At 40.6% G+C, this 13600-nt stretch overlaps 1 protein-coding gene across 4 annotated transcripts in view; it reads left to right on the top strand.

The window, feature by feature from the left end:
* rptor (regulatory associated protein of MTOR, complex 1) overlaps positions 1 to 13600 on the top strand; it is a 187389-nt gene that overhangs the window by 74463 nt on the left and 99326 nt on the right. For all 4 annotated transcript variants that reach the window (XM_051383914.1, XM_051383912.1, XM_051383913.1 and 1 more), the window contains exon 7: positions 7889 to 8064. In XM_051383914.1, coding sequence (XP_051239874.1) covers positions 7889 to 8064 — 176 coding nt within the window. The remainder of the gene's footprint in view (positions 1 to 7888; positions 8065 to 13600) is intronic.

Raw genomic sequence — 13600 nt, 5'->3', positions numbered from 1 at the left:
TTCAAAAAGGAAAAAACTGAAACTTCAAAACAAGCTTTTGCTTATTATATTGGCTAAAGTACTGCATATTGACAGTGAGTTGGCGGGTCATCTCCTTTGTAGGCTTTCACAGAGGACCAGAAGTGGTTTAAACCCCCAGAAAGGAGGTGGTGGGAGCACAAACTCCTCATTCTTGTAACCAGTTCGCACATGGGTTACTAAGTAATGGGCCACTTGGGTTTCTCCTAAGGCTACGCCCAAGATAAAAGTTTTAGCTGCTGCTGTCTGTTGTCAGTGTAATTCTAGTCAAACCTTAGCTTTAAGAACTGGGAGTGAAGCTTGTGAAGGGACTGTGGTTGTCATAAGCTGAGAGATGCTATGTGGCTGATGCAAGAATGCACAAATACTTGATCAGTCATTTTTTGGAGACAATATTTTACTTTTTCATAGGAGGGCATACTGTGTACTCCGAAGGTATTAGCTGCATCGTTGCACAGAAAGTACTTATTTAAAGGTGGGAGCTTCAGGGTTTAACAATAGTGTTTGTGGTAGGGAATAAACAGAGGAAGTGCCCCAGTTAAATGCATGGGAAGTTGCATAACATCCATAAGCAATTTCACTTTTCCACCTGAGTGCTTGCCCTTCTCACCCACTCACACAGGAAGTGTATAATGGGGAGGGGTAATGGAAGATGAGGAGCGAGACGATCACTTCCTGAGACTTTTTAATCATGCAGGAAATGATCCAAGCGGGGAGTCCCCTACGTCGCCCACGCGCTCCTGCACCCGTATCCCTCTGTTGCGCGACACTCTGTGCATGCACATGGGCGGTCCCGGGGGGAAACGTGCAACGACGACACTCACACTTTGTCAGCCATTTTTAAATACACACATGCACGGTGCACCTGCTTGACATAGCACGACAGGCCTGATCTCACCAGGGACTGTATTATTTGGAGATGCAGTGATTCAGATGGAGACAAGAGCATGAAGGAAAACTGCTGAGGGGAAGATATGAAAGGAGGAGGTGTTTTATCACTCCTCCACAGCACCATATCAACCTCCTCCTGCAGTCCATTCAGTCAGTCAGTCAGTGTGTGTGTGTGTGTGGGTGGGTGTCTGCTCTGAGTGCTCCATTATAGGGCCACCTGCTTCCTTTTAAATATCTCATCACTTCCTGCCTGCACTCAGCAAACATGCTCACTGCATTAGCTGCGGGGCAGAAAGAGGTGTGTGTAGTCTGCAGCACACACAGCTAGGATGCGCTGGACTGTGAGAGCTTGGTGTGTGTTGTGTGTTAGGTATTTGTGTGCCGGCGTTTCCAGGATGCTCACATTAAGCCTCCACTGGCTCCTTCTATAATTTTAATGAATAATTAATGCATGGTTGTAAAATGTATTGCTTGACTAGAGTTGCATTTTGGTAGCCCCTCATGTGCGTGCATGACTACGCCCTTGTGCTGTGATTGTGTGTTTTTTCAATCCAAAATCTCCCCCCTCCCATAGGATTAGTCTCATAAATTAGTGTCACTTTAAAAAAAATAAATTCTCAGAAATGAAATTGTACCCTGATATCCCCAGTGGAAGCGAGAGAAAAGAAAGCTGTCATGGTGATTTTCATGGTAATTTGCAAGATTACAATATGCTAATGTGATAATTACAGTGGATGCTTGGCATTAATCAGCTTCTGCTGGCAATGTTGTCGTATTTACCGTTAGGATTACTGCGGCACGCTGTCACGCACATTCTCCAAATTTCTTTCAGGAGACAATGTTGTTCTTAGGTTGACACAACGAGAGGCTTTGGAAACGCGCGCCGCTTTGTTTGTGATGCCTTTCTCTGCGAGCGAGTCGACATTTTCCTCATTAGACAGAGAGAAGAGGAATTATGTTACAAGAAGATTGGCACAGATCCATCCGCACGGGCGCTCCCGCCTGCAAGCATTTCAAAGAGAAATGAAATATGCATGCTGATAGAAAAAAAGACTTGTTACAGTTACATACGTTATCGTACTTCCCCTCATTAACTAAGACTATTTCTTCTGTTTTTTTAATATCATGATTTATGCATGTGTGTGTGCAGATCTCCTTATAGAGCAGTTCTGTAAATACATAATGTCTCACACTGAGATCTGAGCTTCAGCTGCCGCCGCCTTTCTTCCAGCACTTATTATACAGTCAGCTAATGAATTATTGGACTAGCAGAGAGCAGGAGGGCTGTGCAGTATATACAGGAGTAGTGAGGCATTACATAAATCTACAGCACCTCATCACAAGCCTGTTCTTTTTCTTTTTTTGTTGCTGTTTGATTATCTTAACTGGAAACCGGATTGAACATTTGAATCAGGTTGTGGCAGTTTTATGAATCGAATACTGATGCTTTCTTGACTTTTTGGGGAATTGTGTAGTGAATTTTTCAAGGCCCGAAGTAGGAATCGCACTTTCCTTCCTGTTGTGTTTCCCGGGCAGCCTGCTGGATCATTTGTTTATTTGTTTTCTTCTCTCATCCTCTAATTGACTTGACTCACCCTATGGGCACAGAAAGGGTAGAACATTCCTTCAGTGCTCACCCCAGGTGGTCTGGGGTTTACCCCATCTTGCATCAGATGCTGAGGTACAGCATACGGCATGCTGGGAGGCCCAGGAAGTAGTTTCCATTCAGGAGCTCTGGTGTGTTACTGCTGTGTCAGTGGGTGTGTTGTTTGGTGGCTGTACTACAGTATATATGCAGTGTTGGGTAGTAACTGATTACATGTAATCATAATTAAGTCACTATAATCAATTAGATAACAAAAATATGTGACTTGATTGTAGTTATATTGTCATGGATTACTTGATTACATTTTTGGTTTACGTCTTTAACATATGGAAATTTTAAAAATAATGAAACTTTTTTTTTCATGATAACCAATGCTCTATGAACCGGGAGTGGGGTAAATCTCATGTTATGAAAGGCCTCATGTGCTTGTCTGTGTATGTTCTTAAACTCTATGCCAATCCATGCCTATATGACAGAGTTTTAATGTGCCAGACAGTTTGAAGATTTCTCACACTCTCTTCCTCCTCCTCATCCTCCTCCTCAGCCTTCGTGCCTGTAGCCCCAACAGTGTTTGCAAACACAGAAAGAGTTTTAGCACTTGAAGCAACATTTTCCGCCGCAGTAAACAGCTGTTCAGAGTGTCTGCAGCTCTTCAAGAGGTCTTACAGTAACCGTTTGCCATTTATACCAACGTGCTTATTTACAGTGAGCAAGGCCAGGTGTGCAATATATGATCAGCCTCTTTATTCATCCCACACAAATCTTTCAGATCAAACTGAAATTGGCACATTGCAACTGTTGGAAGGTATTGAAAACTTGTACATTTTCCAGCTCAAATAACACGCCAAGAATTGTAACAAGGATTTGGACCAAAGCGGACTCAAAATACCCCAAATTGTCGCTCACATATTGAGTCCAGCTCTTCTGATGCAGTGGTTGCCAAACTGTGGGACAGAGAAGGCTGAAGATAGATGCATTGGTAGTCACTGCTAGCAGTGCATGGAGAAAGGGGAAGTGAAGTAAAAGCAAATGATAAACCAACTCTGACTGCTCCAAACGTGCCTGGTAGAAAAACAGCGAGGCTGGTTGCAGATTCTACTGGGTAAAACGTGACCAGCTAGTGATTATCCAACAGCCCAGTGTTTGACCAGCAGCTCTGCTCGAGTGCCTAGTTTTTCCCCACACTTCCCACTCAGAAGAAACTTCTTTCTTCTGTTCCTGACACTGATATACTGACTAATAAAGCCATGAAGCAAACGTATGATGTGATCACTCAATAAATAACTGTCACCTGACAAGCTAAATTTGACACGTCGTGATGTGGTTCGTCCTGGGATCAATGTAATAACTTTACTAACATTAATAATTGCCTCATCAAATATGTGGCCTTCGCCTTGTGATATAGCACCTCTGCTGTTTCTTCCTGAAGCTAATGGAATAGTGTTAATGCTCACTTGCAAGTGCTTTCATCAATAAAAGTGTTTATTAATTAAAAGTAATAATTTCTTAGACGTTATTCAGGTAAGGTGACTGTTGTAATAAAATGTATGTAGTCCTGACAGTAGGGATGTCTCCCTCTAGGTTTTTTTAATGCATTTTTTTGGCTCTGATCCTGAGCCGAGTACTTTAATATTAGGAATTTAGATCATGCCGAGTCTGATCAGATAGTTGCAGTATATTGACTTAATTAGATATAGATAGTTAGACTTTATTGTCCGCAGGGGTAAATTCTTTTTCACAGGACTGTACATCACAGGGAAAATATATACACACTCTATACACATCATTACGCAGAGAGAGGGAGATGAAGTACAACACAACAGCACAAAACAATGGCAACTTTTGATTAAATATGTATCAGACACTATTGAAATAACAGGTGTTTTCACCAGTCCAAACACTGAAGGTCCTGATTCAGTTATAAAGCTTAAATAATATTGATATGATATGAATAAAAGAATGCCCTGCCTTAAATTGATGTGAAGATATCCACTAGAGAGAAAATGTATCACTGTGTTGGAGTTGTTGAAAATACAGAACTTTTTTGTATGTCAGTGTTACAGCTTGTTCCGAGTACAGACACACAAATCCACAACAGCTTCCGTTTTATCCCTTCATCTGGTTATTCATTGAATTATCATTGATTAGTGACAACAGATATGAGTTTGTAATTTTAATCCGTGAAAGCGAAAGCGCCGGCTAAAACTGCTGCTACCTGAGTGTTTTTGTACCCTGCTCTTCGAAAGGGAGAGGAGAAATAAATGATTCAATAACAGATTTCTTAGTGCTGAAACTTGGGGAAAACGTGTAATTTGTCAGCCTCCATGTCTGAACTCTGAGTCAGTCGCACCGCTGCACCCAACTAATGGTTCACATTCACACACTCTTGATTTTCACTGGGATATGCAGTGATATACTCACAGTGTAGATTAAACCTGTCATTAAGGAGAGTAGTGCTGCAACATTAGCAGACTGAGGTGAACAAAACACAGCAGAGTAAAGAGAGGTTCAGCATTTGATCTACTTTATTTTAGCCAATAGAGATCCATTAATATATGTCCTTATCGACCCTGATGCGGATCACTTGGATCGGCTCTGGACATCACTACAGTGAAATTTTGACATTCACTGCGCCTACAGAGGGATTCCTTACAAAAATGTGAACAAAACCTCAGAAAAAGCATTATGTATGTATTGAAAGTCACTCATTGCTTTACCTTTTTTTCAGTAAAATGTTTCATACTGAAGTTTCAGCTTTGTATTCAGTTCTCAGCTATTTAGGCGAGATGGGGGCATTCAAATTTTTATTCTCAAAAGCTAGGCCTAACAGAGGAAATGTGGGAGCCAATGCAACTGGCCAATTAAATGTCAAACGTTAACTCCAAAAGTCTTTGATTCTTAACCTAGTTTCAGCTGGCTCTAATTTCTAAATTCCAGCAGGGTTAGGTTTGATTTTTTTTTATTTATTTCCAGACCTGTGAAATTGTGATGTTAAATTGTGTAGTCACTGGAAGAGTCTTCACTATAATCGGACATGTCATCAACAGACATTCTCCACAGCCCCTGACGCCAACAATAACTGGCTTTCCTGATCATGGGCTATCAGGTGGAGAGCTGTTGACGCTGTTATGGAATCAAACTCAAAAGCTGCTGTCAGTAAAAAAACAACAGTTGAGTGGCATGATACAGTTTCTTGGAATACGAGAGACATTTGTTTTGCATAAAAGAGGCAATAATAATAATAATAATCTCCATCCCTGATTTGTTACTAAAATAAGGCAGAGCTCCAAAATGAAGGCAGCAACCCATAGCAGTCAGCGATGATAAAGGGAAGTCTTGGATTTCTGCCTTCATTAAGACCCACAGCTCATTAAAGTCTACTCAGCAAAAGACAGAAACCATATTGAACACCCAGCAAACAAATCAACAGTACAACAGCACAATGAGCACATAAATAGTCAAGGGCTCCACATATAATTAAAGTTTTACATCATATGCAAGCCTCCTACATTTTTCACGTTTGCCGGTATTGACTGAGCCGCCCCAGAGTGTGGAAATAACATGCTAATTCTGTTTTTACAATAGACAAGAGGATTGTTTACCACTGAAGACCGCCCGCTTAGGGGGAAAGCAAGGGGAAAATTTCCTCACTGGGATCGATAACCTATCACATTATCATTACGTTCTCAAAATGTCTCAGGCAGTGCATCAATTGTTATGTTTTGCCTGGAAGCACAAGGTGGCAAACCTGCAAAAAGCACTGATTTGTGTCTTCTGCAATCATAATTGTTTCCGTTCTCATGCAACAAAGGGAAAACAAAACAAAAATATGATTTTTATTGCTCATCCCATGCTGTCCATAACAGAAGAAAACAGTTAGAATTGTTTGTTTATTTCAGTTTTTAGTGAGATTATTTTGGGGTGTTTTCGCAAACCTCCATGTTATAATATTGAATGATGTACACACAATACAGCATGTTCTCTCTACGATAGTTTAGCCAGCAGTAAACACAATACTTTTAAATGAGAATGAGCTCGGTCTTGAAGACATTCATTTCTGGCCTTAGTGAAGTCTATTGCAAAAAGCTGACATGTGATTAAACAAACAGTAGGTTTGCCTATGTGGGAAAGTTTTCTCGGAGCGATGTGATGGTGCCAATACTGACGAGCACAAACAGCTTGCAACAATAATGACAACAGGCTCGTGTAGGTGGTAACAGGGTGCTAATGCATTCACCTGTTTCATTTGCTGGACAGTTGCACCAACTCACTCTTGGACTTCAGATTCGGTTTCTAACTTGATTTTACTTTGTGTGTCGAGTGTCAAGATACCAAAGAGAGCTGCTCCTTTTCTAAAGTTATCTTTATTCCCTGTGCCTCCTTTCATCACTACATATCTCTCTGTATCTGCAGGCAGCTCCTCTTTAGTCTGTCTCTGACCTTTCTTTTCATGTCTTATCTGGTCTTCAGCTCAAGTTCCTCATCCTGTCTGCTTCCATCGCCCTCTCACCTTGCTGCTGTTGCTGTGACTCTAATCCTTCTAGCGCCGCCACAATAGCAGGACTGTGGCTTCGTGGCAATGCTCATCTCAGTTCAGTGTGAAAGTGAAACACTTTGAAATGGCAGCGGCTTTGATTAGAGCTATTTCTCGATGAATGTGTGTGAACAAATGGGGCTGTCCCTCCACGTCTGTGTCTGCTCTGTCCTCTGACAGACAGCTGGCCACAAATAAATTTCACCTCTTTAAAGTCAGGTTGTCTGTCACCCAGCTCCTCTCCTCTTTCTGTCATTCATTTCCCCAGACAATACTGTGGGTCAGGTTGTGGAGCAGCTCAATAATTCAATATTTTGGGTCTGAAACCAAGATTCATACTGACATTGCTTTCTGTGCTTTAAAATATCTACCGATATTTGAAACCTTATTGTTCTTTTACGGGTTCTTTTATTTCTGGGTATGGCTGTACTTGTGACAAACACTGAAATCAAGTCAATTTCATTTATATAGCCCAATATCACAAAGAGGGCTTTACAATATGTACAGCATACAGAACAAAATATCGTGATACAATATTTGATATCTTATTACACCTCTGGTCAGTGTTTCCAAAAGTCTCCATTTTAGGGGCTTAAAACGCCAGAGTTGTGTGGATGCGTAGGAAAAAGTATGCATTTTAAAGCTAAAATGTAGTCGTGTGGATGTAGCCTTTGACCCTCAATCCAAGAAACCTCAGTAGAGACAGACATGCAGTAAATGCTGTGTGTACAGGATAGACCAAAAAAGAAAATGACAGCATATACGAATGATGATGATAAAATCCCAGATGCATTGTAAAACATATTTAAAGAATATACTGTCATCTTCTGTCTGTTCAGGTGGCAGCTATCAACCCCAGCCACCCACTCGCTCAGATGCCGCTGCCTCCCTCCATGAAGAACTGCATCCAGCTGGCCGCCTGCGAGGCCAGTGAGCTGCTGCCCATGAACCCCGACCTCCCAGCTGACCTCTTCACCTCCTGCCTCACCACACCCATCAAGATCGCCCTCCGATGGTAATGTTTGCCTCATGCTTTGCTCTCCCTCTCTCTGCCAGTTTCTTACTGTTACACATTAAAAGTCTGAAACATCGAGACGTCCAGATGGTACATTCAGAATATGTCCTAAATTCATGCTGAGGTAATACGGTAGCTGGGCTTTAACTGTTGGTAACATTTAAACTTTGTTTTCCATTAATGAGCCCAAACAGGCTTTAAACAGCAGGAGGAGAAACTTTGAATTCATACATAGGAGCTGTATGGTTATGGTCTTTCTCAGAAGGTAGGAAAGTGTAAAAGAAATGTTCTACTTTGAAAGAATTTTGATAACTTTACAGCTCATGAGCCATTAAATCTTGCTGTGACTTACCTATTATTTTTGAATATATCTGCACCAAAACAGAGGAATGTTGAGGAAGGTTATTAGAATTAATTTTAGGATCTAAATAAAAGGTTGTAATCATTTTAAGGTTAAGTGGATTTGCTTTATTTCTTTGTAATAATCCTGCAAAGGAACACACATTTTCCCTGTGATCATGCAGGAGATTGTGTCTGTCATTCATTTGTAAAGCCTGTTAGCGGCAGGTTGGATCAGTACTCAGACACTCTGAGGACACAGTGATGTGCCTTGTGCAGAGAGCAAACATTCCTCTGAGCTCTGACCCCGCTCAGTATTCAGCTATGATGAGAAATGTAAACCGACATTTTCCACAGCAATGCATTGATGATGATCCCTGCAGAGGTTGCTCCAGTAAAATAGGTGAAAGATATTCAGGCAAAATGTGTTCATTCGGGAGGCTTGGCTGATACATTGGCCTGATGTAAATGCAGCATGAGGCATCATTCAGAGGACTGGACTGGTGGAGCTTCAAGATAAACCACTGGGGCACCGGTTACATCAGCCAGTCAGCTGTGTGTGGGGCATAGTGAGCGTGTGGCGCTTGCATACCCTGGCAAAGGTGATTGCATCACCTCTGATCCCCTGTCAACACAAAACACACACATAGATACTGTATGTGATTCATGGTTTATGTACACATGTACTGCAGCAGCCTGTATGCAGGGGCTGTTATTTCTGACAGGACTGAGAGCAGAGTAAATTAGGCCACCATCAGTGTTTTTTTTTTTCTTTTGAGAATTTGTCAGTAGCAGCAAGTATGAAAAATTTGCATTGAATGAGATTAATAAGATTCATTTTAAGAATAAATACTGATACATTAAGAATTTGGGAAAACATGTTAATATTCTACTTTGGTATTGAACAAAAATGTCCCTGGTATCAATACCAAAACTGGAAACTGTATAACCAAAACTATAATTTGAAAAAAATATAAATTATACCCATTGGCAGGTGATGGGTGGAAAAAAAAAATAATAATAAAAAATACCCACACTCCCTGGAAATTCTGTGTTTACACACAGAAGGTGAAATAACCTTTAACCTTGCAGCACTCAAACAAATTTTACCCCTGGACCATTTGTGTTAAATACATCTATATAAATACACATATATGTGTGTATTTGCCCTAAACAGCCTAAACTGTACGTTAGCTGTAAGATAGCTAGCAACGGATACACAAACTGTGTGTGTTCACCTCTGACTGAACTCACCAGAAACTCTTTGGTTTTGAACACACAGTAAGGCCCGGTCACACCGCTATTAAACACAATTCATTTATTCAAATATGTCTCTTGGACTGTGAACTGACAGTTAGCCAATGATAACTGACAGAAACACAGCTAGCTTGGAGAGATTTTGCAACTGACTAGCGCTAGCATGTTCCCAGCTGGCTGGTGGTTAGCTTGTCAACTACAGTAGTTTGCCAGCTAGCCCTGAGTGGTCTTTACAACACAAATGATTGTATAAGACTTGAAAGAAAGTGTAGTAGTTTAGTACTTTCCTGGAGACATGGCAGTATTCCCTCATTGTGGCAATGAGTCAAACAACACGAGCAAGCAGACCTATTTGTTTCCTGCTGCCCTGTTCTATAGACCTTTTTTAACAGAAATTCCTCGACATGTTAAAATAGTGAAAACACCATTCCACCAATTCCATAAAGCTATTTTCATTTCAAAGTCCTGGTATTGAGCATGCTGACTCACTGTCGCACTGTCATGGCTTACTGGGAAACAGAACAAAGCCATTGGTAATGTGCTTTCCCTATTATGGCGAATAAGGCCTTATTTAGTAGTGATTGTGTGTTTGTGTGCTTGTCAGTGGATTTTAAAGAAAAGACTGAATTCAGTTTTTGTAACTGAAGTGTCACATGAAGGTATTTCTCACATTATTCTTTACTTTAGTCTTTGTAGCATTGTAGCATGTTTTAATACTTGGAGATGGAGAGACAGATGGAGAGCGTGAACACAAAATCAAAGACAAAAGTTAAAATGAGAAAGACATCACAAACACAATCATGACTCACTGGGTTTAAAGAGATTTCTTGTTAAGTGATATCCAGAAAATGCATGTGAGCGTCTCATCTTCCATGCATTACACTACCTACCCAGATACAGTCACTGTCTGCAGTGTGAAAAGTCCCTTTGGTGCCATAAATCATTACTTTCCTGCACATTTTTTTGCATTTTAATGACTGAATTCACTTTGCACACACTTAAAGTCACAGGGAGGACTTAACACTTTTCAACAAAAAATTTGAAAGAGGTGGGTAACTTTTTTTTTAACGCATGTAAGTGAGAATGACAGGTTGCCTTCAGGAGGTGTCCTACAGCTAGCCGAATGTTTTTTCTCTGCCAGAAATGTTGAAGAGTTTCGTTTGTCTTCCTCCACTCTAAATCCACATCCCACCATGACCTTCAGCATAATGAGGTCTCAGTATTATGCCATTAATATTGATATCCCTTACCAACATTCCATTCGGAGAACAAGTTTCTAAAAGCCTGCTGGATAATATTGACTGGACTATTCCTTAATACCCTCTGCCTCCCAAAAATGGATATTGTGGCTCACAGGGGGAAGTTGTGACTGATCTTTCCTGTTAATGGCCCAGTAAAGTCAACCTTTAGTGGTTTGTATGAATGAATTTAATTTGCTGGTCAGTAATGAATCATCTGAAATTTAGTCACGTATTACTGTAAATATGCATTATATATGAAACTTCCTCCCATGGTTCAGTTGAGTTTGATAAGCTTGAGCATAAATGTTACATGAACACAGAAGCTTTAAAAGAGAATATTTAAACGTATTCAGCCTTTATTTACACATGGAAAGAACAAAAATAGGAAAAAAAACAAAAACTGATGCATCAGATAGGATAAACAATATGTCTACATTAATGTTGTATTTCTATTAATTTCTATTAATTTCCACAAATCCAATCGTTTGTTTTTGCTATTCCCTCATAAAACTTAATGTGGGTTTTACAGTAAATTCAAGAAACTATAATACGTAACTTTTGAATGAGAAAATAATATTCTTCCTTAAAGAAGTTGAATTCATTCAATTCAATTAAATTTTATTTGTATAGCGCCAATTCATAACAGAAATTATCTCAGGACACTTTTCAAATAGAGCAGGTCTAGACCGAACTCTGTATAACATTATTATTCCTGAGCAATCAAACACCTTTCTTTATGGGGTTTACTGATACAAGCTTTCTTGTAGCTTGTGGTGGCTAATATTTGCAAACTTTAAATAGACAGATATTGTAAAACTGACATTATCGTGTAACTGTATGTGTCTTCCCTACTTGCGTCGCTGTTTCAGTACACTATATTATAGAAATGACCATCATATTTGTCAATTGTGGCCACTGTTCAGAAAAAGTTACATAAACTCGCTTTAAACTCACAGCCTTGGTGGAGGCAGCTCTGTGGGCCTCTGGGGGGGGACATTACTAATTCCAGCATAGTAAACAGCTGCCGCTCAGAGTCCTCCTGCTAGGTTTGGTAAAGAATAACAATTTGATTGAGAATAGTCCCAGTGCTCGAGAAACCTCCACACCAGATTAAACATACCAGCTGCGGCCTGCGCCTACATCAACCTGCCCTCCAGTTTCGCTGAGACCTGGAGCTCTTCATGAGCCTCCAGAGACGTTGCAGCTACCTCTCACCAATTCTTTCCCCCTCCTGATCTTCCCATAGTTTGTTACTCTCTCTCTCCTGTTCGCTTATTATTTTCTAAATAAAGACATGCCGAGCTGTCTTGTCCTTAATTTCATACAGCCCCAGAGTGAGAAACAGCGAGCAAATGAGGAAGGGATGGGGTGGAGTTTGTCAGGGTTAGAGTGGGCGGATGGAGGGATTCACTGATGTGCCGGCTTACCTTGGCTTTAAAACTTTAATGAGATGCATTGAGGGATGGATGATGGAGTTTACAGAGAGAGAGAATGAGTTGGGGAGAGCAAGCCAAAGGGAGTGCATGTGTACCTTTCATTGCTCAGCTGAGCAGAAAATCATTACTGATGGAGCGCCATCTTCAAGGGATTTCCCCCACTGCCGCGATGGATAGGGAGGGATGGAGGAGGTGAGCATCTGAAAATAGGGAGAGAACGGGATCATACCAGTGGTTTGCAGGGTAAAGAAGTAAAAGAAACAACGGGTGAAGGAATAAAAGCTCAGGATGCGTATCAGTTTTGGAGCAATGCTAGAAGCAGGGCTCTAGGGTCGACAGTGTCAGTCTGGTGGGGCAGTGGGTCTGTCAGTTGGTCGACCACTTTGGCCCAGAATGAAATCACACTGTTTTATGGATCGTCATTGAGTTTGATACAGTGTTCAAGATCCTCAAAAGATGAATCATGAAGACTTCAGTAATCCCTTAACTTGTCAATCAGCAGCACCAGCAGGTCAAAGTTCTCAATTAGCCAGAAAAATATCTCCACACTAGATGGATTAGCACAAAATGTGCTACTAAGGTTGTGCTGTCACAAAAAGTCAAGTTCCAATGAATAGGAAATAATATGCAGTTTGTTCCTTTATTTCATCTAATACAACCTGTGTGGCCTATATCTGTACTGCATTGTGGAACTGACATGGTTCCTTGATTTCCTTGAAACTAACATGTGACTTCAGATTTGGTGTAATGTTGCTGCTGACAGTTGCCTTTTAATAGGCAGCAAATGGCCTCACTTGTGTTGATGATGGATGTCAAATCCAAAATACGTCTACACTGTCTCTCAAAAGGTTTTTGTTTGGCACAAGGTAGCTGTCATTTGTGTCAATGAAGAAAAAAAATTGCTGGCTTGTTTACTAATAAGGAAAACGGGACATGCATAGGATCAGAATGCTGTATTTTACTAGCGCTGTCTGCCGGAGCACAAGGCATTGCCTGTTTTGGGCTTATACACTGTGAAGTTTGATTTCAAACCAGTAAAGACAGATTGAATTGAACATTGTACTGTATACTATAACAGTAGTTTGAATTTCAAATGAAAAATGGCAGCCCTATTTGTATGGACGTTCATGGTTCCCGGACAGTGTAATGACTATGATGATCTCTATTGACTTCCATCTTTCATTACTAGGACTGCTGTGAATTTTTTTGGTTTAGAGTTAAGTTTAATGGTAATGAATGGCTTAAGATGAAATTTGGTACAGA

Source organism: Dicentrarchus labrax, unplaced genomic scaffold, assembly GCF_905237075.1.
Source record: "Dicentrarchus labrax unplaced genomic scaffold, dlabrax2021, whole genome shotgun sequence".
Classification (NCBI taxonomy): Eukaryota; Metazoa; Chordata; class Actinopteri; family Moronidae; genus Dicentrarchus; species Dicentrarchus labrax.
Note: the sequence above shows the minus strand (reverse complement) of the source record. Positions and strands in the feature narration are given on the sequence as shown.